This window comes from Suricata suricatta, chromosome 10, assembly GCF_006229205.1.
Source record: "Suricata suricatta isolate VVHF042 chromosome 10, meerkat_22Aug2017_6uvM2_HiC, whole genome shotgun sequence".
Lineage (NCBI taxonomy): Eukaryota > Metazoa > Chordata > Mammalia > Carnivora > Herpestidae > Suricata > Suricata suricatta.
Genome location: NC_043709.1, coordinates 57257868 through 57282647, shown reverse-complemented (window position 1 = coordinate 57282647; position 24780 = coordinate 57257868). Strand labels below are relative to the sequence as shown.

At 55.0% G+C, this 24780-nt stretch overlaps 2 protein-coding genes across 5 annotated transcripts; one reads left to right on the top strand and one right to left on the bottom strand.

Annotated features, from left to right (window-relative positions):
- The first annotated feature begins 1652 nt into the window (after positions 1-1652).
- Positions 1653-4426, top strand: METTL7B (methyltransferase like 7B). The gene is made up of 2 exons (XM_029953420.1): positions 1653-2441; positions 3526-4426. The coding sequence occupies exons 1-2, from the start codon at positions 1944-1946 to the stop codon at positions 3760-3762; spliced, it is 735 nt and encodes a 244-aa protein (XP_029809280.1). The 5' UTR covers positions 1653-1943; the 3' UTR covers positions 3763-4426.
- On the bottom strand, positions 4387-23844 carry ITGA7 (integrin subunit alpha 7). 4 transcript variants are annotated; one of them, XM_029953415.1, is made up of 26 exons: positions 23458-23844; positions 19147-19274; positions 18966-19045; positions 17594-17849; positions 16989-17120; positions 16577-16696; positions 15486-15693; positions 15164-15357; positions 14712-14800; positions 14471-14598; positions 14265-14360; positions 14047-14108; positions 13730-13899; positions 13154-13303; positions 12363-12478; positions 11682-11874; positions 11515-11595; positions 11329-11408; positions 11117-11191; positions 10888-10990; positions 10181-10357; positions 9862-9993; positions 7664-7777; positions 7337-7435; positions 7122-7247; positions 4387-5116 (listed from the first exon to the last, which is right to left on the bottom strand). In XM_029953415.1, exons 1-26 carry the CDS (start codon positions 23661-23663, stop codon positions 4886-4888), a joined length of 3546 nt encoding a protein of 1181 aa, XP_029809275.1. In that variant the 5' UTR covers positions 23664-23844; the 3' UTR covers positions 4387-4885. The 4 variants fall into 4 exon arrangements, with proteins under 4 accessions (XP_029809275.1, XP_029809272.1, XP_029809273.1 ...); XM_029953412.1 differs by having other exon boundaries at positions 17043-17120; XM_029953413.1 differs by lacking the exon at positions 16577-16696.
- Between the last annotated feature and the right edge of the window lie 936 nt (positions 23845-24780).

The following is a 24780-nucleotide window of genomic DNA, read 5'->3' as shown; positions in this document are numbered from 1 at the left end:
GAGAGATGGGAGTAGAAGAGAGAACTTTCTCTGTAATTCCTTTGTACCTTAAATTTTGTGCCTTGTAATTGTATTACCTTTTCCAGAAAACAGTTGAATGATTCTTTTAAAAGTAAAAAGAACACTTCTCTACGGAGCGACTGTTCTCTGACCTCACCTCCCACCACTTCTCCAACTCACCCCATTCTCCACTAAACTAGGCCACTCGCCCTTTCCAAGAGGGGGCAGGCAGTGTGTGTCCCGGACACCTGCTTTTTTCCATACGCCTATTCCCCTCGGAGGCGCCTCTCTTGTCCCCCGGTTGGCTTGCTTACCCTTGACTCTCTTTACTACTGCAGAAGGTGGCTCTGCGCCTGCAACATGTTGTGAACAGGCTTCAAACGTTGCCACTTCCTTTGTGAGCTCGCGCCCTACTCTGGGGGAATGGCTGCCTTCTTCACAGTGGCAACAGAAGCGAAGCCCAGAGAAGAATGTGTCTCACTGTGGGGTCACAGAACCTCTCTCCTGAGCAGCAGCACAGGCGTTGCTCTTGCTCTGGCAGCTTTGTGTGGGAAAAGACAGTTTCCCGAAATAGCTCATCCCTGCCTGACTAAGGAGTAGTCCCCAGATCTTTTTTTCTAAGGCTCCTACTGGCCAGGGCAGATCCGCTGATGGGTTCAACTGGAGGACAAAGGCAGTGGACTTTGAAAGAGTGTCCCTCTCAACCAGGGACTTTTTAAAAACTCAATCCTCCTCCAGAGTCCATCAGTGGCCCTGGGAAATGTTCCTCATGAGATTTTAGGGTATTGTCGTTTCCTCTTGTGTAATCCGAGCTATACAAAATTTCCTTTGGCCTCTGTGCAATTGGTGTGCAGCCCTTAGGACTGTCTGTGGGGAGCTTCCCCCAAGATTCTGAGGGAGGCTTGGGCTGAAAGAGAAGCCACCACTAATAATTTGGGGACTTTCTGCAAAGATGACTGTGACCCCAAAATCTAGGCTCTGAGACTCCCCTGCCTTAGTGGCAGCCTAGGACCGAAGCCTCAGGAGTACTGTCCGAGGCTGTGAGGACAGACAGCTAGCATCACCTGCCTCCTACCGGCCCCCGCTCTCCTTAGATCACACAAATGGGGAAATAGGAGGAGACCTTAGAAACTGTGTAAGGCCCACCCAATCTCTCTCCATCTCCCATTTTACAGGTAAGAAATTGGAGCCCATAAATTAAAAAGACTTGCCCAAAGAAACAGCAAGTTCTAATGGCAGAACTGATTCTGGGACCTAGGCTTCCAGACTCTACTTCCCCACTCTGCCTGTTCTCCCTTCTCTTCCTCTATTGCTGGGCATTGCAGTCTTGAATATGATAATAAACACCAGTCAGTTAAGAAAATGCCTTCCTTCTGGCCGGCAACCTCTCCCCTTCTTCTGACCAATCGAGCCTTACCCTGAATACTCCGTGTTTGGCTTCTATCTGGGGCAAAGGCATGCTACAGTTTACAGAGCCCTGGGGGTGTGCCAGGAGAACCCAAGCAGAGTTTCCAGCTTGCATAACCCGAACAGATCTTGGGGACAGAATGAGGCCAGCACATGCCCATGAGTCAGCTCTGTCCCAGCACCTGGCCCCCATGAAGTTGTGACCTGAGACACATCCCTCTCTGCCCTTCCCACTCCTCTGAAATGATCAGCACTTCCCGCCTTCAACTGACAGAGCACTCCAGAACTCAGGACACTAGCACAACCTGTTCCTCCACCCCACATAAAACTTGTTGAAGAGCCTGTGGGGCTATAAGACCTGAGCCCTCTGGAGGGATTCCATATACCCTCCCCATCCTGGCAAAGAAAAAAATTGACAAGAAGGACACAGGGAACGAAGTCCAGCCACAGGGGGAGGAGAGACTTCTGTCTGCACTGGCTGGAAAAAGAGAAAGGGCCAGCACCTCAGCGGAAGCACCACTCAGAGCCGGTCTGTCATGGATGCCCTGGTCCGACTCCTGCAGCTGCTGGTGCTGCTCCTGACCCTGCCCCTGCACCTGCTGGCCCTGCTGGGCTGCTGGCAGCCCCTGTGCAAAAGCTACTTCCCCTACCTAATGGCTGCACTGACTGCCAAGAGCAACCGAAAGATGGAGAGTAAGAAACGGGAACTCTTTGGCCAGATAAAGAAGCTTACCGGAGGCTCCGGGGAGGTGACCTTGCTAGAGCTGGGCTGCGGCACTGGTGCCAACTTCCAGTTCTACCCAGCTGGCTGCCGGGTCACCTGCCTGGACCCAAACCCCAACATGGAGAAGTTGCTGACGAAGAGCATGGCTGAGAACAGGCATCTCCAATATGAACAGTTTGTGGTGGCTTCCGGAGAGGACATGAAACAACTGGCTGACAGTTCCATGGACGTGGTGGTCAGCACCCTGGTGCTGTGCTCTGTGCAGAGTCCAAGAAGGGTCCTGCAGGAGGTGCAGAGAGTGCTGAGACCGGTAAGAGGGGGGAGAGGGAACGGGCACGGGGCAGGCAAATGCAGCACTGGCCACTCCAGAATGGAGAATCTGCTGAACTAGCGCATGAGACACCCATCCACCCCATCTGCTGGTGAAGAGCAAATATGACCAGGGCCTCAATGGGGCAGAATAGGGTGCTGTGGAAGCACACGGGAGAGCCACCTTACACAGTGGTTGTTTGGGAGGTTGGGGTGGGGGGAGTAGGGCACCTAAGGAAGCGAGTTTTACATTGAGATCTGAGGGATTCAGTGGGATGTAGAGGAGTGGGAAAAATAAAAGAGTGCTCTAGATAGAGATATTAGGGGAAATAGAATCTATAAGATTTTGCACTGGGTGTGGAAAGGAGTTTGGAATGGTTTCCAAGTTTCTGTCATGAGTGACTGGTGGAGGGATGGAGGGAGGGTAGGGCAAAGTGTCATTTGTTGAAATGGGAGGAAAGTATTTGGACTTGTTAGGTCTGGCTAAGACAGCCAGGCAGACAAGCCACAGAGGCGGTTAGAAGTCCAGACCTGGAAGTCAGAAAAAGGTGTAGCCTGAAGCTAGATATTTGAAAGTCACCAGCTTATAGCTGGTAAATTCAGAGCATAGGCGTACATGCGGTCACTTAGAGGTTCAGCAAGGAGACAAGAGCTGAAGGAACCCTGGCATTCGTCAGAAGTCAGGCACAAGGTTTCCCTGGATGTTGGCCAAAAGGTGAGGCTGGGTGTACCCGTCTAAGTTTCAGAAGCGACCACCTCTGTACACTGTGAGATTTCCGCTTTGTCTCTCCATCTCACCATCCATCCGCCCTTGGCTAGGCTGTCCCTCTGGCCATCTTTTCCAGATCTCTCACCAGTCATCCTCACTGGGAGGGTCTTTACATGCACTTTTGAGGGGGAGGGTGGGAGCCAGAGTCCGCAGAAAAAGTCAGGAGCAGAACAATTCCCTTCATAAACTTGCAGACCAGCAACCCCCCGCTTCAGTGAGAGGCTGGACCAGGCGTGGTCAGCAGGGTGGGAGTGAGGTGAGAGGAAGGGTGTGGAAAGGAGCAAATAAGTGACACTAACTCCCTCTTCTCTCCCAGGGAGGAGTGTTCTTTTTCTGGGAGCATGTGGCTGAGCCCCGTGGAAGCTGGGCCTTCCTGTGGCAGCGAGTTTTAGAGCCCACCTGGAAACACATCGGGGATGGCTGCTGCCTCACCAGGGAGACCTGGAAGGATCTGGAGAGTGTCCAGTTCTCTGAACTCCAAATGGAACAACAACCCCCTCCCCTCAAGTGGTTACCTGTCGGGCCCCACATCATGGGAAAGGCTATAAAATAACCCTTCCTCAAGTTCTGCCTCCAGCCAGAGCAAGCCCACCCACCTCCCGGCTAGGTCTGTCTTCCCGCTAGAGAAATCTAGACAAAGAAGCCACTCCCCCAGCACCACCCCCCTTCCTCCTTCCCTCCACCTCTGCCGGGGGTCCAACTTCAAATCTTCCTTCCAAAGTGAAAAAGCTCTGGGGTGCCGGACTGGCTGGGTCAATAGAGCACACAACTTTTAATGTCTGGGTCGTGGGTTCAAGCCCCGCATTGGGTGTGGAGCCTCCTTTCAAAAACACGAACAAAGTGGAAGAGCTCCATTTCCACCCTGACCACAGGGAGGAAAGTGATATTCTGTCCTTTCCTAGACTGGGTCTCACAATTTTTGCCCACCTACTCCTAGGGCAGTTCCCTGTCCCCTTCCCTTGCTCCCATAGTCAAGCGCCCCCCTCTGAGAACACACGCATGGGCCTCTGGGTCTGGTCACAAAAGTCATGATACATGCACCCCCGCCGGCCCCCCAACCCTCCCTCCCACTACCAGCTTTGTCCAGAGCGGGTGTGGGAAGGGGGTGAGGAGAGAAGCGGTCCTCTCCTGGAGACCGTGGACAAGGGGGAGCAGGACTCAGCAAAGAAACCAGAGGTTTTGTCCTCAAATATTGTTTAATAAATAGATAAAATCCACTAGATCGATGCAGCAAACTAAGGTCAGAGACAGGAGAGGGGAAACTAGGAAGAGAAGAACCCCTGAGTCAGCAACACAACCTCCTCCCCAGCCCTCTGGGCTTAAGGCACTTTCAGGGGGACAGGTCCTTGGGGTCCTATTAAACAGGGTGAATGGGAGAGGGAGGGATGAGGGTCCCTTCTCCCACTTTCATGTCAGGACCTCACTGCCCTTCTCCCCCTACCCCACAACCCCATTCCTGATCTGCCCTCATCTCACAGTGTTTTAAGGGGAAGTGTGTTCTAAGGGGAAGTTTGGGGAGGTGTTCTTGTAGGGGGGAGATGTCTACGCCCCTGAGGAAATAGATCCTGTCACATCCTGATGGGACTCCAGCAACCCACTCTACCCTCTTCATCCCAAGGAGCTGTGTCTGGGGAAAGGGAGGAGGGGACCCACAGGCCAGGCTGGGATGGAGGAAGCTAGGCGGTGCCCAATACAGGATGCCCCTCCAAGCCTGGCTCAGGGTGCCCATCAGCAGCCAGGATGGGGTGTGCATCGGGGCTCTCGCGCCGGGGGCTGCCCCAGTTGTTCCTCAGGATGGTGCCTGTCTTCTCCTCTTTGAACTGCTGTCGGTCTTCCCTTGGGATCTTCACCGCATGGTACTGGGGCACAGTGGCCTCGGGGTATCGCGCCCGCTTGAAGAATCCCATCTGTAAGGACACCAGGCCCAACGTGAGGAGCGTGCAGGGCTGAGGTACCCAGAGCAGATGCCCGGCACAGCACAATGTCTTGTCTCCACCATCGCTGGGACAGAAAGGACCAACTGTGGCTGAAAGAGGCTGTGTTGGGACAGCATCCAGCACAGGGCGCAGCCCCTGCAAGTGCCACAATCAGTGCGGGGTCCCCAGGTCCTCACTCACAGCAAGAGAAAGACCAGGAGGGGCCAAGGGTGCAGGACCAAGGACATCTCCCTTGGCTCCTAGAAGAGTGAGTTGCAGATGGAATATCAGGACCGCCGACCCCGCCCAAGCTTTTTAAGAGACTCAATAGCCCACCCTAGGACATAAACACGATCTGAGGCAAAACATGGCTTCCTAGATCCCGGCTTCCTCGGAATGACTCCTCTCGAGCCTCAGACCACACAGCCCGTGTACTCAAACAGCATCCTCCTCAGGGCAGCGCCCTCTCATCCATGAATATGGTGGCCTAGCCCCTTCCAACATCATGAACATGCTGGCCCTTACACACCCAAGTGGTAATGTGCTCCCTTGCACACTCACACTCAGGACTGCCTGAGACTCCTACATGCTCCAACCACATAGCATGTCCTTGCACGTTTGTTTCTGCACACCCGTGCCCACAGAAAGGCCATGCATGCACCTTCCTGCATTCCCACATGCTCATAGTCCGTGAGCCCACCCACCCTCTGTGCATGCCTCGGGCTATGTATACTCACCCTTACAGTCTCACCCTTATGATAACCTCCCACCCCAGTTCCTAGAACTCACACCAGCCTCATGCAAGCTCGGCTCTTCATCCTGCACATTCCTGGTCCCCTGAATGCTGGGGGCTCTAATCACAGTTACACACATACACACCCACGCACGCACACACACACACACAGAGACACACATGCACACACACAATTACCCCACAGTCCCTGGGCCCCCAGCTTCTGCGGCTGAGGGCTGCACAGCCAGACGGGCCCGGTGATAGTTGGTGGGAAAAGATGAGCTCTGGCTGCTCCGATGGAAGAAGCCACACTGGGATGTCCAGGGAGGAGGGGAGCAAAAGAGTGGTGGATGGGAAGACTCAGGAAGGACAGAGACCCTTATCTCTGCTCTGTCCCCCTTCCCTGGAAGCAGGGAACAGGGATTCTGGGAGCCAGTTTCATGAAGGTATCAATCTCCCCTAAGACGGGCCAGGTTCCCAACCAGTTTGGATGCTAATCCAGAGGCCTGGTCCACTGACGACTCACATTTGCCCAACAGCGTGCTTGGTCTGCAACTGGTCCAAGGAAGATTGCAGCCAGCCCTCTATGGGGCCCCGAGGACATGCATGGTTCCCCATCGCCCTGTTGTGGCTCAAGGTCTGACCACTGGTGGTGGATGTGATCCTGTGTACTAACATGTGCATGTGAGTGCTTTTTTACATGGAACCCCAGACACAAAGGTGACTCTGTCTGTACTATGTACAAAGACAGTTCCAAGTAGAGCCTGGTACAGGGAGGCTCTGACCTCAGTCTTGGAAAGTGTCCACCTGTTATACCTTCTGTGTCACAGTTTCCTTCTGTTCCCACCAGGCTCCAGCGAGATCACACCACACTTCCCTGCCTCCATGACTTTGCCTCCCATGATCCCACTCACCTCATCCCCCACATCCAGATCCTCTGACCCCACCTTCTTCTAAGCCACCTGCTCTTAAGCTCTCTCACCTCTGGACTCCCACTGCACTGCCTTGCATTAGTGCCTTCTGCCTTGTCCTCAACTACAAGGCTCACCCCACTAGACTGACTATCAAATCCCTGAGGCCAAGAGCTGCATCTGATTTCTCCCTGAAATGTCCAAGGCCTAACAGAGTCCCTGAGACATACAAGTGTTGAGCGCAGACTGGCTGAATAAATGAGAGCGTGGGTGAGAAAGAGAACCACAGCATGAAAGGCCACCTGCCTGGCAGGGAAGCCCCCCCGCCCCGCCCCACCTCCCCGAGCCTCACCTTCCACATGAGCAGCACCAGCAGCGCCAGCACCAGCAGCCCGGCCAGTACAGCCAGGAGGATGACCCACCAGGGGACTCCTTCTGCCACCACAGCCACAGGGTCCAGGTAAACCATCACTGGGATCTGGGGAATGAGGGAGAAAGGGAGTAAGGGCTGGCACAAAGGGAAAGAAGAGCCTCCTCCTGCCCCAACCTCCCAAACCTGCAGCTCACCACTGTGGAGGCATCTCTGAGCAGCAAGTTCTTGATAGAGGACTTCACAGTGATGTTTGCTCGGACAATCACTTCCAGGGACTTCACAGCTGAGTACTCCTAAGGGAGCAGGGAAGGACAGCCTCCTCCCAACTGCCCCATGTCCCCTCTTCCTCCACCCCAGGTCCTGAATTTGTAAATAGACGGGTCCCCAACACAGAGGGTATTTCTCTCTGTCTGGGGTTGAGTGTGCTTGCTGCATTTGGGGAGAAGGCAGAGGCAGCGGTGAGTCCTGGAGGAACTGCTGGGGAAGGAGACGCCAGCCCGGCACCCCCACAGGGCTCTCACCTCCAAGAAGGTGCTGTTCCAGAGGCGGCCCCAGACATGCAGCACAGCAGCTCGGTCAAAGCTATACAGAGGGCAGCTGAACACCACACAGCTGGCAGTGCCCCGGACACAGTCCTAAGGACAAGAACAGGCAGGGCTCTGAGCCACTTGGCCCCATCCCTCTGAGCTTATGGAGAGCCAACATCCTCACATATGTGGTCACACAGTCAGAGCCTGCCCGAAGACTTCATTCCATCCCTCCATGAGCTCCCCCACCTTGGATCCCATTTCCCCTTGTTCCTCACTCATCTCTCTCCCATTTTCCTTACCCAACCTCAAACTCACCTCCTCCAGGAAGTCTTCCCAAACTAGCCTCATGGTCCAAAAGAGCAGCCTACCCCAAATCTGGCCTATCTGGCCTTGAAACACATGGAAAGCAGAGAGGGGGGCTCTTACTTGACATCAGCAGAGTGGCTTCCCCATTGAATGTTTATGTTATATAACAACGGCTCCCTTACCTGAGCACCTCTTACCTGCAAGGTGCTCATTAAAGCTTCACAACTGTCCTGCAAGGTGCATATTATTATGATTCCCATTTTCCAAACTAGGAAGTTAATGTTCAAAGAGGCCAGGTGCAGGGCTCCTGGCTGGCTCAGTCAGTGGAGCACGGGACTGTTCATCCCAGGGTCATGAGTCCAAGCCCCATGTGGGGCATAGAGATTACTTTAAAAAGAAATAGAGGAGGACACCTGGGTGGCTCAGTCAGTGGAGCATGCAACTCTTGATCTCAGGGTTGTGAGCTCGAGCCTCACATTGAACATGGAAATTACTTAAAAATAAAATCTTAAAAAAAAATAAAAAAGAGTCCAGGTGACCTGCCTCAAGTTGCACAGCTAGCAAAGCTAGTAAGTGGTGGGACAGATATTTGAGCCCAGGTCCATGGTGGGCAAAGCCGCACCCCTACGCTAAGCCCAGACCCATAGAAGGGGGAGGAGGCTGTGCCAGGAGCTGCTGGGGGAACAGGGGACTTAAGCCCTGCTCCTGCCAGGTCTGACCTAAATCTATTTGACCCAATGCCGCCTGATGATCCATTTGCCTAAAAGCTGTGTTACATTTACAACACTCCATATGCAGGATAATGGCTTTGAGAGCATTCGAATTCTTTGAATGGTCTTTTATTCCACCACTTTTGAGCAATTCAAGAATCTTTGGTCGGTTTGTTTAAAAGCAATTTTAAAGTCTTTTTTTAAGTTTATTTCTTTATTTTCAGAGAGGATAGAAAGATGGAAAGAGACAGAGAGAGAAAGAGAGAGAAGAGGAGGGGCAAAGAAAGAGAAAGAGAGAATCCCAAGGAGGCCTGATGTGGGGCTCAAACCCATGAGTCATAAGATCATGACCTGAGCCGAAACCAATGACACTTAACCAACTGAGCCACCCAGGCGCCCTTCTCTAAACGCAATTTTAAGCAAAAGAATAAACTTCAAAGTTCTTATTAGAAAGGGAGGCCTTTCAGGGGAAACCAGTCACATGGAAAAGGCAGGACAGCACATGTAACAGGGAGCCTGCTATTATGCAGGCTCGTACTACCCCACGTGCCTTCATCTTGCCTCCTGCCATGCTCTGCCATGCTCTAGGGGAGCAGGGAGGCTGAGGACCCCCACGAGAGATGGGGTGTGATGATGGAGCTCCCTCCCAGACAGATGACATTAGAGCTGACCCAACTGTTCAACAGCCCCCTGCACACAGTCTCTTTGACTCCTGCTGCCCACCCTTCCAGAGCTGGGATTCACCTCCTTGCAACCAGGCCATGTACTACCACACCCCCCTCCCCCAGTCTGTCCCTCCACACTCTCGCTGCCAGCCATCCTACAAGGTTCCAGCACAGAGCGTGCGCTCATCAGCTCAATACATCCACTTAAAGAGCAAAACGATGTAAAACAAGGAATTGATTGTGTGGCTAACTGGCTGCAGGTCAAGTGTCCTGCTCTGGAGTGAATGCTTGGCGGCCATAAGGGGACCTTTAATGTCAGCAGCTGCTTCACAGTTGTGACATAAACTGTCTTATCAACTCTGTCCAAGTGTCTGGCCATCACACCTTTCCATAGGCCAGCCTCCCGGACACCCACACCCCTAAAGCTCCACGTCCCCCAGCATCCCCCGTCACAGCACCAACACCCCCGCCCTTCATTCCGACTGCACCATGCTTGCTCTTCCCTCACCAGGGTGATGTTCTTCTTCTTCTCGGCAGAGGACACTGGCCTCCAGGATGTGCTGGGCTCTGGCTGCTCCATACGCTCCTGCAGCTCCGGCCGCTCCAGCTCCCGCCGCCTCCTATCCCTGCTGTCCACATCCTGGATGCAGGGAGTCAAGGCAGTGAGCATCCCTCCCAGTGGCAGCCCTGAGATAACCTCTCCCGACCCCCTTCACTGCCTTCCTCCTGCCCCCCGCCAGCCGCCCAGCCCCTAAGACATCCTCCCCAAAGTCCAACCGCCCGCACACCCTGCTTCAGTGGCCCTGACCACCCTGCCTAAGCCTTACCAGTTGGAGGATGTTGGGCCTTGGGGAACAGAGCCCCTTCTGCCCAGGCCCTTGCCCGCCCTCCAGCTCCACCCGCATGGGGTACAGCAGCCACTTCCCATTGGCAATCTCATGGGGCCACATGATGTTGAGGAAGGCAGAGCCCAGGGTATTAAGCGACTGGCCTTGGTTGGAGACCTGTGGGCACAAATGAGTGTGAGGGAGGGAGCTTGGTTTCTGAGCAAACCCTAAATCTGCAGAGATAGAGACAAGGGCAGAGGGGAAGGCCTCTGGAAGCTGAACTTGAACAAAGATTCGGGATCCTAGACCCGGCCAGGCTCCATTCACTGCCCACTCTAAAACCAGGAAGGCCTAGAGATGTCACTGCAAGGGTGGAGAGGCCCCAGTTGAGCAAGGGCAGAGTTCTGCGGAAAGACATCAGCCTTTCCCCACCATCCCCATGCCCCAGCTAAGGACCCTGGCAGAAAAGCTCTCCTGGACCCTCATGGCCTACCCAGACCAGCAGGTGAGATGTCCAAAAATGACCAGGAAATGATCAACTGAGGCCCCAACACAAACACCTGCCCACAACCAAGGTCCACAAGCAAAGGGAGGCCCTGAACTCAATGGACCATCATGCTACCATAGGTAAGAAGAACCACAGCCCTTGGGACATGTCTCAGCCTCTCTAGGTGCCAAAAAGGGAAGGGCCTTACCAGGATACTCACCGTGACCTCATATTTGACCTTGCTGCCTATATCCCGCTCAGACCGCATGGCACTCTCGCCCCGCACCACACCAGAGAAGAAGAGCTGCTGGGGAATGGCCACCCTGGAGCGGAAGGGTCAAAATAGGGGCTGAAGAAGCCTGCAGGGTCAGTGAGCAGAGCCCAGGCCACAGCTTGGGTGTGGTAATGCCCGCCCCTCCAGCAGATGTGCCCAATTGGACAGAGCTTACCCCGTGATGGACAGTGGCAGCTCAATGAAGACACGTGCTCGGGCAGAGACTGGATGAAGCTCCTGCTCACTGATCCTGGCATGTGGGCAGGAGCAGGCATGGGCAGGGGGCACAGGCACCACCCCAAGGGCTCAGATGAAGATCACAGAGTCCCATCCAGGTGGACAACCAAGCTGCCCCCACCCTCACCACCCTGGCCCCACCCGGCTTACGTGGCCAGCAACAGCTCCACTTCCAGCTCTGTGGTCTCAATAGTGATCCCTGAGGTGCTAAGGATGAGATAGAAGGTGACCTAGGCCAAGAGTGGAAAGAGATTAGGGTCAGGGAAGGCTAGAGGCGGGAGAAGGGGTCTGGGCTTAGACAGGCACTCCGACAGAGATAAGGGCTGACATGCCCACCTGGGCACCTCTCTTCATGGGGTTCCCCAGCTCACACTCAACATGGGAGGCATTCTCGTTGGACAAGCAGAGCGGCTTCTCCTGCAGCAGGGAGAGAAGAAGAGGTCAGTTTGGTTTATTGGAGCCCCCAAGACCCCACCCCACCCCACCCTGCTGCAGGTCCTCACCACAGGGTCCAGGGCTCGGACTCCTGAGTAGTGCAGAGAGGCGGGGAGGGTGACCAGAAGCTGGGCTTCATGAGCATCATCCCCATCAGCCTGGGGGTGGGCTGGATCCGAGGGCAGGTTGGTGACTGTCAGCTCCAGGCCAATGACTGGCTGCCCACTCAGGGCAAACAGGGCTGTTGTCCCATCTGCATCCCTGGAGGTCAGATCCCATTCACTCTAAATCTGAACACCTCCCTCTGCCTCTCCCACTCCTGCCTCCTCCTCGCCCAGGGCATGCTGCCTGCCTCGACCCCCTGAGTCTCTCCTCCCACCAGCTCCCTCACATTGCCCTCCACACCAGCCCAAACCTCAGCTCTTGCCACACCCAGAGAATCAGACTAGGAGTCAGGAGACCTCCCTTCCAGTCTGAGCTCCCTTACTTACCCTCCTGGGGCAAGTGACTTAAGTTTGGGAATACTAAACAGCGAGCTGTATGTAAACTGTATATTATATTATCATATACATATACCATCATATATTGTGAAGGTTTTTTATTCTTTGCCAGGAGAGCCCATATGGCCCCATCACTGACCTCATCTTCTGAATTATCACAGGTCCTCCCCAGCCTCGGCCTGGCCCTCCTAAGGGAGCTTCCTTGAATTCTCGCCTTCCCACCCAGCCTGACCCCTTGCTCCTCCTCACATGGGCAGAGGTTGGAACTCCGTGTCGCTGACCCGGGCACAGAAACGAGCATGGACCAGCTGAAGATTGCTCTGACAGATCTTGTCTTCACCACAGCCTTGCTTCAGGAAGTGGATCTAAGGAGAGATTTGAGGAGAGGCTCATTCATAAATGTGAGGCAGGGGACAAATGTGTCACTAAGGCATACAGTGGGGTAGAGTATCACAAGATTAAGCAACCTGGGTTCAACTCTCAGATCTGCTGCTTACTAGCTGTGTGATACTGAGCTGGTCACTGAACCACCTGTGCTATGTCCTTTTCAGTAAAATAAGCATGTGATGAGGCCAAGGTAGAGGCCAGCAGGTAAGTCCACAGTGAGGCCACATTTCCCTAGCCTCCCTGGTATGTAACTGAGTTCCAGATTTAGAACATGAAGGGAAGTGAAGAGCATCACTTCCAGGCTGGCCAGGAGTGCCAAACAGGGAGCTTCATGTTCCCCCTTCCAGGTGATAGGGCTGGAGGCCACCTAAGGACCTTGGAGGCCACATCTGATAAGCAGATCCCTATCAGCCCAGGCCCCTAAATGAGTGCACGGGAAGGAGGAGCAGTGTCCCCTCTGACTAGGAACATATACACGATCACTTGGGCCACTTTCCATCTGGGGGACCTGTCACAGCACATAGAGATATGAGGAACTGCTGGGGTAGCACATAAAGAACTTTGTAAGCCACGAACACATGTCACTGGGAGGGACAATGATCACTGCTTCTCCTAGCCTCTTCTCCTGAGCTAAACCAAAACCCATGGCTCACCTCTGCCCGCTGGGTGCTGGGCTGGTGGGCATTGAGGATGGGGGCCACTGGGGGCAGTCCCTGGCCAGGAGCCTGTCGCCGGAGCCGTGGGGTCTGGAGACTGTAGGACAGGGTCACCACAATGGCCCGAAGTTTGTCTTTGACATTTTCCTGTGAAGGGGAAAGATGGACAAGGATACAATCCTCAGGCCCCAACCAGATCTAGGACAGATTCTAAAACCTGGCAAAAGGACTGGGGAGATGAAGAAGAGAGGTGGAGAGCAGGGCAAAGGGAAGGGAAAGTGACTGGGATGGAAAAGGGAGGAGCCCAGCATCTAGAGCTTTGAGGACCATGTGTGACAAGGGAACCTGCCATCTCCAACTCCAGGGAGGGCAGAACTTGTACTCTGGACATAGAAAGCAGAAGATACAAGTAGGCATCAGGTGAGGAGGAGATCAGCCTCTATGGGAGGCTTCCCAAAGGTTGAGATATGGAAAAATGAGGTGTAAGCATGTTTGAGAAGAAGCTAAAAGGAATCAACAAAAAGAGATCATGCAATGACAATGACTCTCAGAGGCCAAGGGGTCGGTGTCCACCTGTAGCTGGAACATGGTGTCTCCACAGACTCGGTCATGCTGGTGCTTCAGCCACACGGTTCCTGAGGCCTGGTGCTTGGGGTCATCCAGGCCACGGCTCAAGAAGGTCACACGGGGGACCTGGCCCCGGAGCCTTCGGTCTGTGTCCCCATCTAACACATAATCCAGGGCTATGGCATAGGGGGGAGAGGAGGGGAGCCAGTAAGCTGGGGAACTGCTCTACTCTGACCCTATCTCTGCGATGCCTTTCTCTCCACCTCAGGGTGACCCACCCTGAAACCCAAAGAGGCGGGAAATGGGAAGGGAACCTCACTCACCCACAATAGGGCTGTAGCTGCTAGGGGTTGCAATGTAGCTGAAACAGACCCGCAAGTCCACACTGTGGGGGCAAGGGTGGCTCCTGAGCGAGGCAAGACCGATGGGCCAACGCCTCACTCCTGTCCCAGCCCCAGGTCCCAGCCTCACACTGGGCAGAGGAAGTAAGGGGAGAATTGGACCCTGAAGTCTCCCTGCTTCCCCTTGGATCCCACCTCACCAGACTGAGTGGCCAGCAGCACAGTTAGGCTGTTCTAGATCAATGGCACGGGGTGCAATGAAGACCTCATGGGAGACATGAAGGACGGGTCTGGCCCTGAGGAATGGGGAGTCAAGAGCACAAGAAACATGTGATGATGAGGCAGGGAAAGAGAAGAGCTGGCCCTAAGGAGGGAGGGGCAAGGGCAGAGAAGCGGGGCTGCTGACCTGAAGAGCACAGCAGTGTCCGCTAGGGAGCCAACCAGCAGGTCTGGGTAATGATTCCCATCCACGTCCAGGCCACCCGACAGGGAGTAGCCAAAGCTCTTTATGCCCACGGCCTCACCCTCCAGCACCTGCGGGACCAGACCATCAGCTCCCCCAGCCTGCCCCCTGCCCTCTGCTGTTGTGTCCCCTTACTTCCCCCACACCCATAACCCCCACAATTCACCCCAATGAGCCCCCTCACCTGGGAAGGTTTGACGACAACCCCCAAGCTGCTCCCGTGGTAGATAAAGACTTTCCCATCCCCATCAAAGGGGGCCCCCACAGCGATATCTGTGGGTGTGGGGTAAAGGTAATCAGCCTGGGGCGGGGCGTGAAGGTGGGGTCCAGGCCCCAACTTTCCCTCAGTCACTCAGTTTCATATAATACGTTTTCTATTTTATCAAGAGGCTACTAGGTCCCAGGCACCTTACACACATCATCTTTAAGCCTCTTAGCTACTCTCTGCAGATATGACTATCAGAATGGTTACTTGCCCAATCTCACAAAGCTGGTAAAATGGTAAAGCTCAGATGTGAGCCCAGGTTGCTTCTCTCCCAGAGCCCTCAGAAGGCCTCCCCCTTGACCTCCGAGGCACTTCCCCATCCCTGTTCCTGCCCCCTCCTTCCCCTGAGGCTTTCCAGTTCCCAATCACACCTGCAAAGCCATCTTGGTTGAGGTCCCCTAAGACAGCCAGGCTGATCCCGAACATGGAGTCAGGAGAGCCACAGAGCCGGAGAGGGGAGACCCCAGCCCAGTGTCCCCCTTGGTTCATGTACACATACACCGCACCCCCCAGCTCTTCTTGGCGCTCAAAGAAGTAGGGGGCACCCACTACTAGGTCTGCCCAGCTGTGGAGAGAGAGAAACATTCAGTGTGGCTCCCTCTCCAGCCAGGGGAGTCAGACAGACACCAGAGGCCCCTGAGACCGCCTAGACCCAGCCTCCCCCCAGCTGCACTCTCTTGTGCCCACTCTTACCCATCATTGTTGAGATCGGCCACAGCCAGCGAGTAGCCAAAGCCGGAGGTCAGGCGCTCCCCAGACAGCATAACTTCGGGCACCAGGCGACTGGCGCTGTCTTTGCGCAGAATGACCACAGCACCCTTGTGGTTGGCACGGGGGGCCCCTGCCACAAAGCTCAGCTCCTCTGCACGCATCAGACCCTTCCCCGAGTCGATGGAGAAACCTGGGTGGGGCGGCTTACCAGTGAGCACTCCCCAAAAGATTCAGGAGCCAGGGTGTGTCCAAGCTCACCCCACTTTGCCCCCTCCTCACAAGTCTGGAGCCAAAAGGTAGAGGTGCCCTCCAAGTTATCAGCACCACAGCCGCACTGCTCTGCCTCCCCCTCCAGAGCCCTGGAAGCCCTCCCACACCCAGAGGCTGGAGTTTGGCACAAGAAGTGTGATGAGGTCAGCCCTGGGGATTGGGGAGGCAAGAGACAGGCAATGACTAGGAAGGCCAGCCAGCTGGGCAAGAGCTGAGCAGGGCACCTCACATAAGTTCCCAGGGAACATTTCCCCTCTGCACACCCAGAAGGCCCCAGTCCCATCCAATGTGTCTTCTTTGCCCCCACTCCCAATACGCTGGCAGGGAGAGGAAGTTTTCATGTGGACAGAGGGGAGCCAAGGGGGAGTGAGAAAGAACTTGGTTCATCCAAACATCCCCCAGGCCTCGTTTCCTTCCCCTTTACAGAGGGATGCAGATGAGACACAGAGAGGACTTACCATCAAGGCTTAGCCTTTCTCTGGCATGTGCCCACAGTCTATCCTTCAGAGAAAGTTCCACTAAAGCTCCACCCTCCTTCTTTCCCAGTACAGTCTCAGTTCACCTGGTTCTTCCTCCATGGAGACCCTCCCCTGCCCCCCCCCCCGGCCCCCCACCTCCCCAACCCCCGCACAGCCCCCTAAGCCATGCCCCTGGGGGCATCTTCTCAGGCTGGGTCACCGGGCCCAGCTCTTCTCTGAAATTTGGGCCCAACATGGATTTCCCTGGGTGTATGTTGGTGAGGGCAGGACAGGAGAGGAGGGGAGGCCAGGCCAAGCCCCCAGAGCCCAGGGGAGCTTACAAACCTAAGTAGCTATTCAGGGCCAAGTCTCCGGCTGGTCCTGGGAGCCGGTCAGCAGGGTCCAAAGTTTTATACACCAGCTGGTCAGGGTCTGAGCTATCAATGTTGGTCACAAAGAGCAACCCTGCGGGGGGGCAGGTGGGGGGAGACACCAGGGAAGGGACATCGAGAGGAGGGGCCATAGAGTGGGGAGACAGAGCCAGACATAAAGGCAAGAAGAAGGAGATACAAGAGGAAGATATGGAGAAAGAATATGAGACAAAGAGACCAGAGAGATAAGAATCAGAGACAGAAAGACAGAGGGAGACGGGGTGAAAGCAAGAGACAAAGAGACAGAAGGATGGGAGCATGGAGAGGGAGGACAAGAGAGAGGAGCAGAGGGTTAGAGCAGCTCTGGGCCAGGGAGGGATCCCTACCAAAGTAGCTGTTGGCAGGGACTGGGATGAGGCGGGGGTCCTGCTCCTTCTCACCCCCCGCCTCGTAGGGCCCGTCGTCCAGGTGCGCCAGGTCCGCTGAGACCTGTGCACAGAGCTCCACCCTGGCGGTGCCTGCAAGGACAGACCCATTAGTGCCCCGGGGCCGGGAGCTAGGAATACCTCTCAGGCCAGATGCCAGTTAGGCACACAGGGAAGCCCCTTGTCTCCCGTGCAGCCCTGTCTCGACCCCTGCCCCAGCCCGAGCTTCCTGGCCCCACAGGCTTGCTGTCCCACTCACCGAGCGTCACCTCGGCCAGCGGCAACATGCAGACACGGGAAGGGGGTGATGAGGTGGGGGAGCGAGCAGGCCCAGCCGTGCACGTGGGGGTTCATGCCAGCGTGGTGAGGAACACTCGGCCATTCGAAGGAGAGGTGACGCCCCCATTTGTGTGTGCCGGCACGATGGGGGTGGAAGATGTGCCAGTGCCCCAGGGCTACGTGGCGGTGAATGTGTGGGCATGCTTGGCCATGTGCTGCCCTCAATCCCATCTCTGAGGCAAGAGGACATTTCAGTTCCCTTCTCCCCTCCCCAAGAAGTGACTCACCCTTCCAGTTATAGGTTCCCGGGGCCCCAAAGAGGAGGTAGTGGCTGTCAGGGGAGAAGGCAGCAGCTGTGCCCTGCTGGCAGAACCCAAATTGTTCGTGGCCTTGGGGGCGCCCCTCACAGAACTTCCATTCCCCACCATCCAACTCATCGCGGACGGCCAGGTCTTGGCTTAGCACAAAGCAGCGACCGATCACATCCCTGGTCTCCAGGATCTGGTCGACTCGCTGCCGTGCCTCATACCGGTGTGCACAGGTCTGTGGAAGGAAGGGATGCGGGGTCATCCCACTGTGTGGGCCAGTGACCCACTAGAGCCACGCAGCCCACATCGATGTTTGACAGGCATGGTTTCATGAGCACACACACATGCACACATCACGTGAGCACCGCCACCCAGCCCAGTGTTAGGCAATAGATACATAACTATCCCCCCTGCACCCACTCGCTTGTCCCGGCGCGAAGAAGCCTTGTTCCACATTCTGCCCAGACACCCACAGGTACAACTAAGCCAGCACACAGCACTCTGCCCCCTTGTCCTTGCCATATGCACCTGTCCCCAACACGCCACTCTGGTCCTGTCTCTGCACTTTTGCAAGGGCCACCACCGTGTCCACGAAGAACTTCCTCCCCTCTCCACTCCTGACACATTGCTTTTTCTTGAAAGGCTGCCTGAAATCTCTGCCACACGCAAGAGTCTTTTCTCCCCACTCTCCTTTGGACTTTCATATAGTGGGACCGTCCCTCTCACTTAACATGAACCATATTCTGCCCCACAGTGACTCAGATTACTAGTTGTGTTTCTGCATGTCAGTGATGATACAGAGAGAAACACACACAGAAAAAAAGAGAATGCGCGTCTCCAGAACTAGGTGGTAGACTCTGCGCCATGGACCACGCTTTTCCTTGTCTCTCAGTAGCTAGACAACACGTGACACTTAAAAGGTTCTCAGTAAGAGTATGACAAATGGATAGATGGATGGATAGTCAGATGGCTTTAAATTATAAGGACAGGGACCAGGGGTTCCCCGGGTGGTTCAGTCAGTTAAGCATCCAACTCTTGATTTTGGCTCAAATCATGATCCCAGGGTCGTGGGATTGAGCCCTGAGTTGGCCTACTTAACATTATCTCTCTCTCCCTTAGCCCTTCCCCCCACTCACGTTCGCTCGCTCTCTAAAAATAAAAATAAAATAAAATAAAAATAAGGAGACAGGTTACGTCTTATCCCTTTTTTCTATCTCCCTGGGGTCCTGGGAATCAGGCCACCATATCACACGCCAACCTGCGTTCTATAAACACACCTGTGCACCTGCACACACCATATACACACTCACACACCCCACCCTTGTATACAGTCACAAGGAGCGGTACTCACGACAATCTTGCCCCCAGGTCCCTGGCTCCGAACACTGACTCCCAACCACTGGTTCTCCTTGCTCTCTTTCTGCACATCAGCTGGAGGCACGACACTGGGAATGAGGAGAGGGAAGAGGAGGCCAGGTCCTCTCCTCCTCTGCACGCGCTGCACTCCCTCCCCACCCCTACGGGGCCCACACCTCCACGGTCGATGTCCACTCTGTAGCAGTCAGTCTCTTCCAGGCTCAGGGGACAAGCGAAGAGGCCTCCGGTGCGATTCGCCTGCTGCCCAGGCAGAGCCAGGGCCTGCGGAGCTCCTACCAGCAACCTGCACGATGGGACAGGAGCAGGAGTTAGAGACAGAGTGCTGTGCCCACACCCCCACCCCAAAGCTGCCCAGGCCGACCCCGCAGAACCATGCTGCCGAGTGGGAAGAACTAAGGAAGAGAGCCAGAGGTCAGTTTTCCGGAGTCTGGCGAGGGCAAATTAATATTCTTGGCCATGCAATCATCACATTACACACACACATACTATCTGGATGAGGGCCCATGTGCACTGTAAATACACGCATGTGCGCACACACCAACAAAGCAGCCTGGTCAGCACTGCTCGTTTGAAAGAACCGCCTGTTCCCAGCACCTGTTCCTGCCCAAGCCCTTCCCTACCCACTTCCTGGCCGCATCCCCAAGCTCTACCCTCCTCCCAAACCCAGTCCAGTTAGAACCCTCCCAGAAATGCCAAGAATGCTGAGAACAAAAGTAACAGGGGCCCAGATTGGCACCAGGAGGTGGCACAGGGTCCAGCTTCATGGACCAAGCAAGAGGTTAGATATGGGCCTGTTCCCCTACCCTTCATCTGGGACCCACTGAAGACCCCACCCCACCCCCAGCAACCCTGCCAGCCCCCAGATTTCATCAGTCACTCCCACTGGCATGGAGGTAGGGACAAGTTTCTCATCTATCTCCAATCCTACCCCCATTTTTTTTTTGCTTCTATCTTGAATCCCCTTCCCCGTTGTTCCTTCTCCTCCCCACATCCAAGATTTTCCCCATTCCTCCCACCCTCCCTGCCCCCACCCTGTCCTCTCTCCTACCTCCCCTTCAGTCACTTTCCCAGCTACAACTTTCTTGGCAGGACAATTTTCCATGATCACAGCCAAGCCTTTTTCCCCAGAGGAGGACTGTGCTGGGAATGAAGGCTGCCTGGGTCCCCTGGGGCTGAACCCCAGGCCCGGAGTGAAGGAAGGGGGAAGGTGGGGTGACTGGCACCCAGCTGACCACAGGGATCTCTCTTCACAGAAGGAGAGACGCAAAAGTGGAAGCAGGGAAACCTCGCGGCCTCTCTCTCACACTCTTCCTCCATGTCCCTTGCTGGGGATGAGGCACAAAGTGGTGTCAGGCAATATTGCAGACAGGCATCTATGGGGCACCATGCCAGTCCTGAGGGGGAGGGGAGGGCACAGAGCCACACTCCCTTCCCACAGCTCTAGTCTCTTAGCAGCTGTCATTCCACGTCAGAGCCAGTGTCCAGGGCGAGGAGGGGACAGGGAGTGGCAAAGAAGACAGCGTGCATTCAGCATTCATCAACAGCCATGTACTGAGAAGTTAGCATCTGCCAAGCCTGTGTCAGGTACTGGTGAGACAAGGAAATAGTATTTCTTCAGTACCTCCTATGGGGTAGGCCGTAGGCTAGATGCCAGGGATATGGGGAACGAATATTTGTCACCCTCTACCTAGGTTGTAGACATCAGGCCGGGCAAGTTACATGCGTTCTCTCTTTTAAGTGTTACATGAGGGTTCTTTTCTCATCTTTCTGATGAGGAAACTCACTTACATACACTACGTAGGATGCTGGAATTCAAATCCACATCTGCCTAACTCCAAAACCCATACCTTTTCCACCATAGCCAATGATGGGCCATCTCCAGAATACTGAGACCACTCCAGAGAAAGAACAGGAGGGAGGGGAGGGGAGGGCACCCTGAGCAGAAAAGAAAACGACATGGCCAACCTTCTGACAAGTCCGCAGCAACACCCCCTGCAACCTCACTGCCAAACTCAGAGACGGCCATCTCTTGGAGAACCAGGACTATCTTACTCATCACTGTGCCTGCCCCATAGGAGGCATCGGGATGCATTTGTTGAACCCAAACATTATGTGGACTCACAGAGACACCCAGTGCCTCAGCTAGTGTGTTCAGGGTTCACATCTCCCCTACAGGTCTAAGTAAGGAGGAGGGTGGAGGGCAGAGGTCCATATGGAGGAAAGAAGCTTGTGCGCATACAGATGGCCAGCATCACTCTCAGTGGAGAACAGACGAGCCCACCCAACCTAGAGCAAGAGTTCCCACACACAGCCTCTCTAGTCCCTTCACCTCTGCCCCAGCCACACGCTTTTCTGGCTTCATCTCACAGTCCCCAGCCACCCCAGGTCTCTGGACAGAACAGTAGTCACAGCTGTACCCACTGCAGACAAAAGCAAGAACCCCTTGGCAGCTGGGGGCAGAGGGATTCCCCAGGAGCCTGGCCAAGTGGAAGCAAAGGAGTAGCCCACTACCACTGCACCTCTCAACTGTGCACACACTCCAGGGCTCTGACCCAAGGCCTGTCCTCTTTGACTCTCCCAAAGTGGGTGGCCCTCTGGGGAGGGTGCTTGGCCTGAAGGCTGACTCAACCAGGGTGATCTGGCCAAGCCTTTGGATCTAGGTTTGCAGTAAGGCACTAAAGCTATTCTCTGGCTCTGAGGATCATGATACAGGAATAACAGTACTAACACTTTCATAGCACTCCTTGTGGGCCTCATGCTATTCTAAGGGTTTTATATATACTAAGAAGTCTTAATCCCCACAACAACTCTATCTGGTAGTCTTACTGTTTAACTCCATTTTACAGCTGAAAGACATAAATGAGGCTGAAACCACAGAGCAAAGAAGGTTAGACTTCAAAGGATCACCCAGGGGCAAGACTGAAAAGACATCACAATGGGTGAGGCCTTTCGATCAGTGGTGCTGGTGAAGGCAAATTGCAACTCAAAAGTCCTCAAAAGGGACTGAGCAAGGGACCTGGTCTCTCACATGCCACCAGGCAGCAGAACACCCCTTGCTGGAACCAAAGCAAGATTAGGCAGTCAGGATCTTCTGGGAATGGCCCCAGTCTGGCTCTGGGAGGCAGAGTTAGGGGCCACCTTCAGAGAGGAGGGGGAAATGACAAGAGACCAAGCTATTAAAAATAACCTAGAATTTGCCTGGAAATAGCTCAGAGTTCAGCATGTCCTAAAAAGGCCTCCAGTCCTGGAACTCTGGTGGGTGGGGAAAGAAGGGAAGGAAGGAGAGAGACAAGATCAGGTAGGAAGCAGATAGAAGACTGAAGAAGAGATGAAGTCAGTTGCTCTCTCTCTCCCAAAGTGTGGGGGACCACTGACCACGCTCCCTGATGGCAAGGATAATGGAAGAAGATTAGAGCTAGCCCCTCCTTCCCACGAGGGGGAAGAGAAGTGAGCTCCTGTCCCAACCCTCTGCCCCCAAGCAAATAGTATCAGGGAGAACTCAATCCCACTGGACAGCATTGATCCCAGTAATGGACACTAAGTGTGGCTTATGCGCTGGCGAGGAAAGAAAAGTCCTCTGGTAACAGGGGGTGGGAAGCTTTCTTCCCTTTGTCTCTCTCTTTAAAATCATACATGTAGCTGGAGCCAATAGGATAGGAAGCATGACAGACATAGGCCCCACACGTATGTGTCCATCTCCCATGAGTCCCGAACTGAATAGGAAATAACTAGAATTGTCCTCTGCCCTCACTCCTCCCTGATCTCCCCCACTGCTTAGATTCCTAGACCTGGAAACTTCCTGAGGAGGAGGAAGGGGAGCACCAGCCTGGCCAGCATCCTTCCTGGATGCTGCTGCTGCTGCTGCTGCTGCTGCTGCTGCTGCTACAACTTTTGGGTGTTCTGTCTTCTGCTCCATCATCAAACCACCCAGTACAGGTTGCCATACCCTCCCAGGTCCTCTCCAACCTTCTCATGCTGTTGAGCCACAGAAATAAATGGGAGGTCTCCCCTGGGTTCCGGTGTCCTTCTGTTTTCATTCCACCCCATGGCGATGTTCTCACTGGAACTTATGTCTGTGGAGTCTACCCTCCTGCCCTCCCAGGGTGTCTCCAACCTCTCTGCCTTTCCCTCTCCTCCTACCTTAAGCAGAAACAAGATAGATGTTCAGTCCCTCTTCCTGAGGGAATGCAGCCCTCTGAAGGAGGGGAGTCACAGACCCTGGGACTGGAGCAAGGATGCAAGTTGCGGGGGAAACAAAAGGAGATAGTTCCCTGCCAAGACAGGAAACCCTCTCTCCAACTCATCCCCAAAGGAAGACCCCGGGTCTCAGAGCCTCAGGGTACGCCAAGACAGAGGAGGCAAGGTTGAAGTGTGGGGTATCTGTGGACAGCCTGAGTCGTCGTGGGGGTTGGGAGAAATCTGTGGCTCCGGCACTGGGATTCGGGGCGGGTGCGGTGGTGACTCACCAGCTCTGGGGTCGGGGCTGCAACTGCCGGTGCAGAGCCACGGAGAAGCCGAAGAGGCTACCCGGTTCACCCTCCTTGCGCAGGGCGCCCATCACGTCCAGATTGAAGGCGACAGCCCCGGGGCAGAGCAGTCCGGCCAGCAGGGAGCCAAGAAGGTAACAAATCCCTGGGGGGCCCCGAGTACCACCGCCGGGAGCCCCGGCCATGCGGCGAACCTTGCGCGAGCTACCCACGATCGCAAGAAGATCCGCTCGCGCTCCAAGCTCCAGGTCTCCCACGGCGGGTCTCTGGTCTGGAGTCTCGAAGATCTTTCAGGGGTCTCGAAATCTTTGCTCGCCCCCCTCTGCTGCCGTCCCGCCGCCCCGCCGCCCCAGCACCTCCTAGAACGACTGCAGCGGCCGCAGCCTAAGGGTGAGCTCGGGCTCCCGCCTCCTTGGCCAGGGGCACCGCCCCGCGCCCGGGCCCCGCCCTCGGCCCCGCCCCTCGCTCGCGCGGCAGGTGGAGGCTTGGCTGCGTCGCAAAAGGATGCACGCGCTGGCGACTCCGCGTAGGAACGGGCCTGACTGGGTGGGATCCCCACCCCAGCTTCGGCCCCGCCCCCGCCTGTGTGCTCCTGCCCTTCCCCCCACTCCCAGCCCAGGCTCGCAAGTGGTGGGGGCGGCGCCTGGGACTGGGGAGGGAGAGGGAAGAAGGGATAGAAAGGGATCGAAAAAGAGAAAGGAGGGTAAGAGATTAGAAGTGCGTGACGCTGTCTGGGAAGAGAGATGCAGACCGAGAGATGAAAGGGGAGGGTCCTGTGTGGTTCTTTGGTACTCCCTTCTCTCCAAGGTCAAGTAGAGCGCCTCGCTGCTTTTTGAATCACGCCAGTTCACGCCCCATGCCAAACCTCCCCCCCCCCCCCAACCCCTGGCAGTGACAAGGGCTTTGCTGACCACGACGTCAGCATTCCGGGAGATTGAGGAAAGACAGAGGCAAGAGGAGAGAGAGAAACTCAGCAGGTTTGGAGAGGAGAGCAAAAGAGGCAGGTAGAAAACAGAGAAAAGAGATGGAGAAAGAAGGGCAAGAATTTGATTAATAAAGAATGGGGAGGGGGGGCGCCTGGCTGACTCTGTCCGTAGAGCATGAAACCCGTGATCTCCCAGTCTGAGTTTGAGCCCCACCTTGGGCATAGAGATTACTAAACACTTTTTTTTAATTTTTAATAAAATAAACACAAAAACAAAAACACCCACAAGGAATGGAATGGAGAAAAGAAAATTACTGAGGCTGATACAGGAAGAGGAAATTAAACAGCAAAAAAGGAGTGGGGGGTCAAAGAAGGGG

Coding starts and splice junctions, on each gene's coding strand:
- METTL7B (XM_029953420.1), top strand. CDS start 1,944: ATGGATGCCCTGGTCCGACTCCTGCAGCTGCTGGTGCTGCTCCTGACC. Junction 2,442..3,525: donor TGCAGAGAGTGCTGAGACCG/GTAAGAGGGGGG, acceptor CTTCTCTCCCAG/GGAGGAGTGTTCTTTTTCTG.
- ITGA7 (XM_029953415.1), bottom strand. CDS start 23,663: ATGGCCGGGGCTCCCGGCGGTGGTACTCGGGGCCCCCCAGGGATTTGT. Junction 19,275..23,457: donor CAGCCCCGACCCCAGAGCTG/GTGAGTCACCAC, acceptor CCCATCGTGCAG/GTTGCTGGTAGGAGCTCCGC. Junction 10,991..11,116: donor CTGCCACTGTCCATCACGGG/GTAAGCTCTGTC, acceptor CTTCCGCTCCAG/GGTGGCCATTCCCCAGCAGC.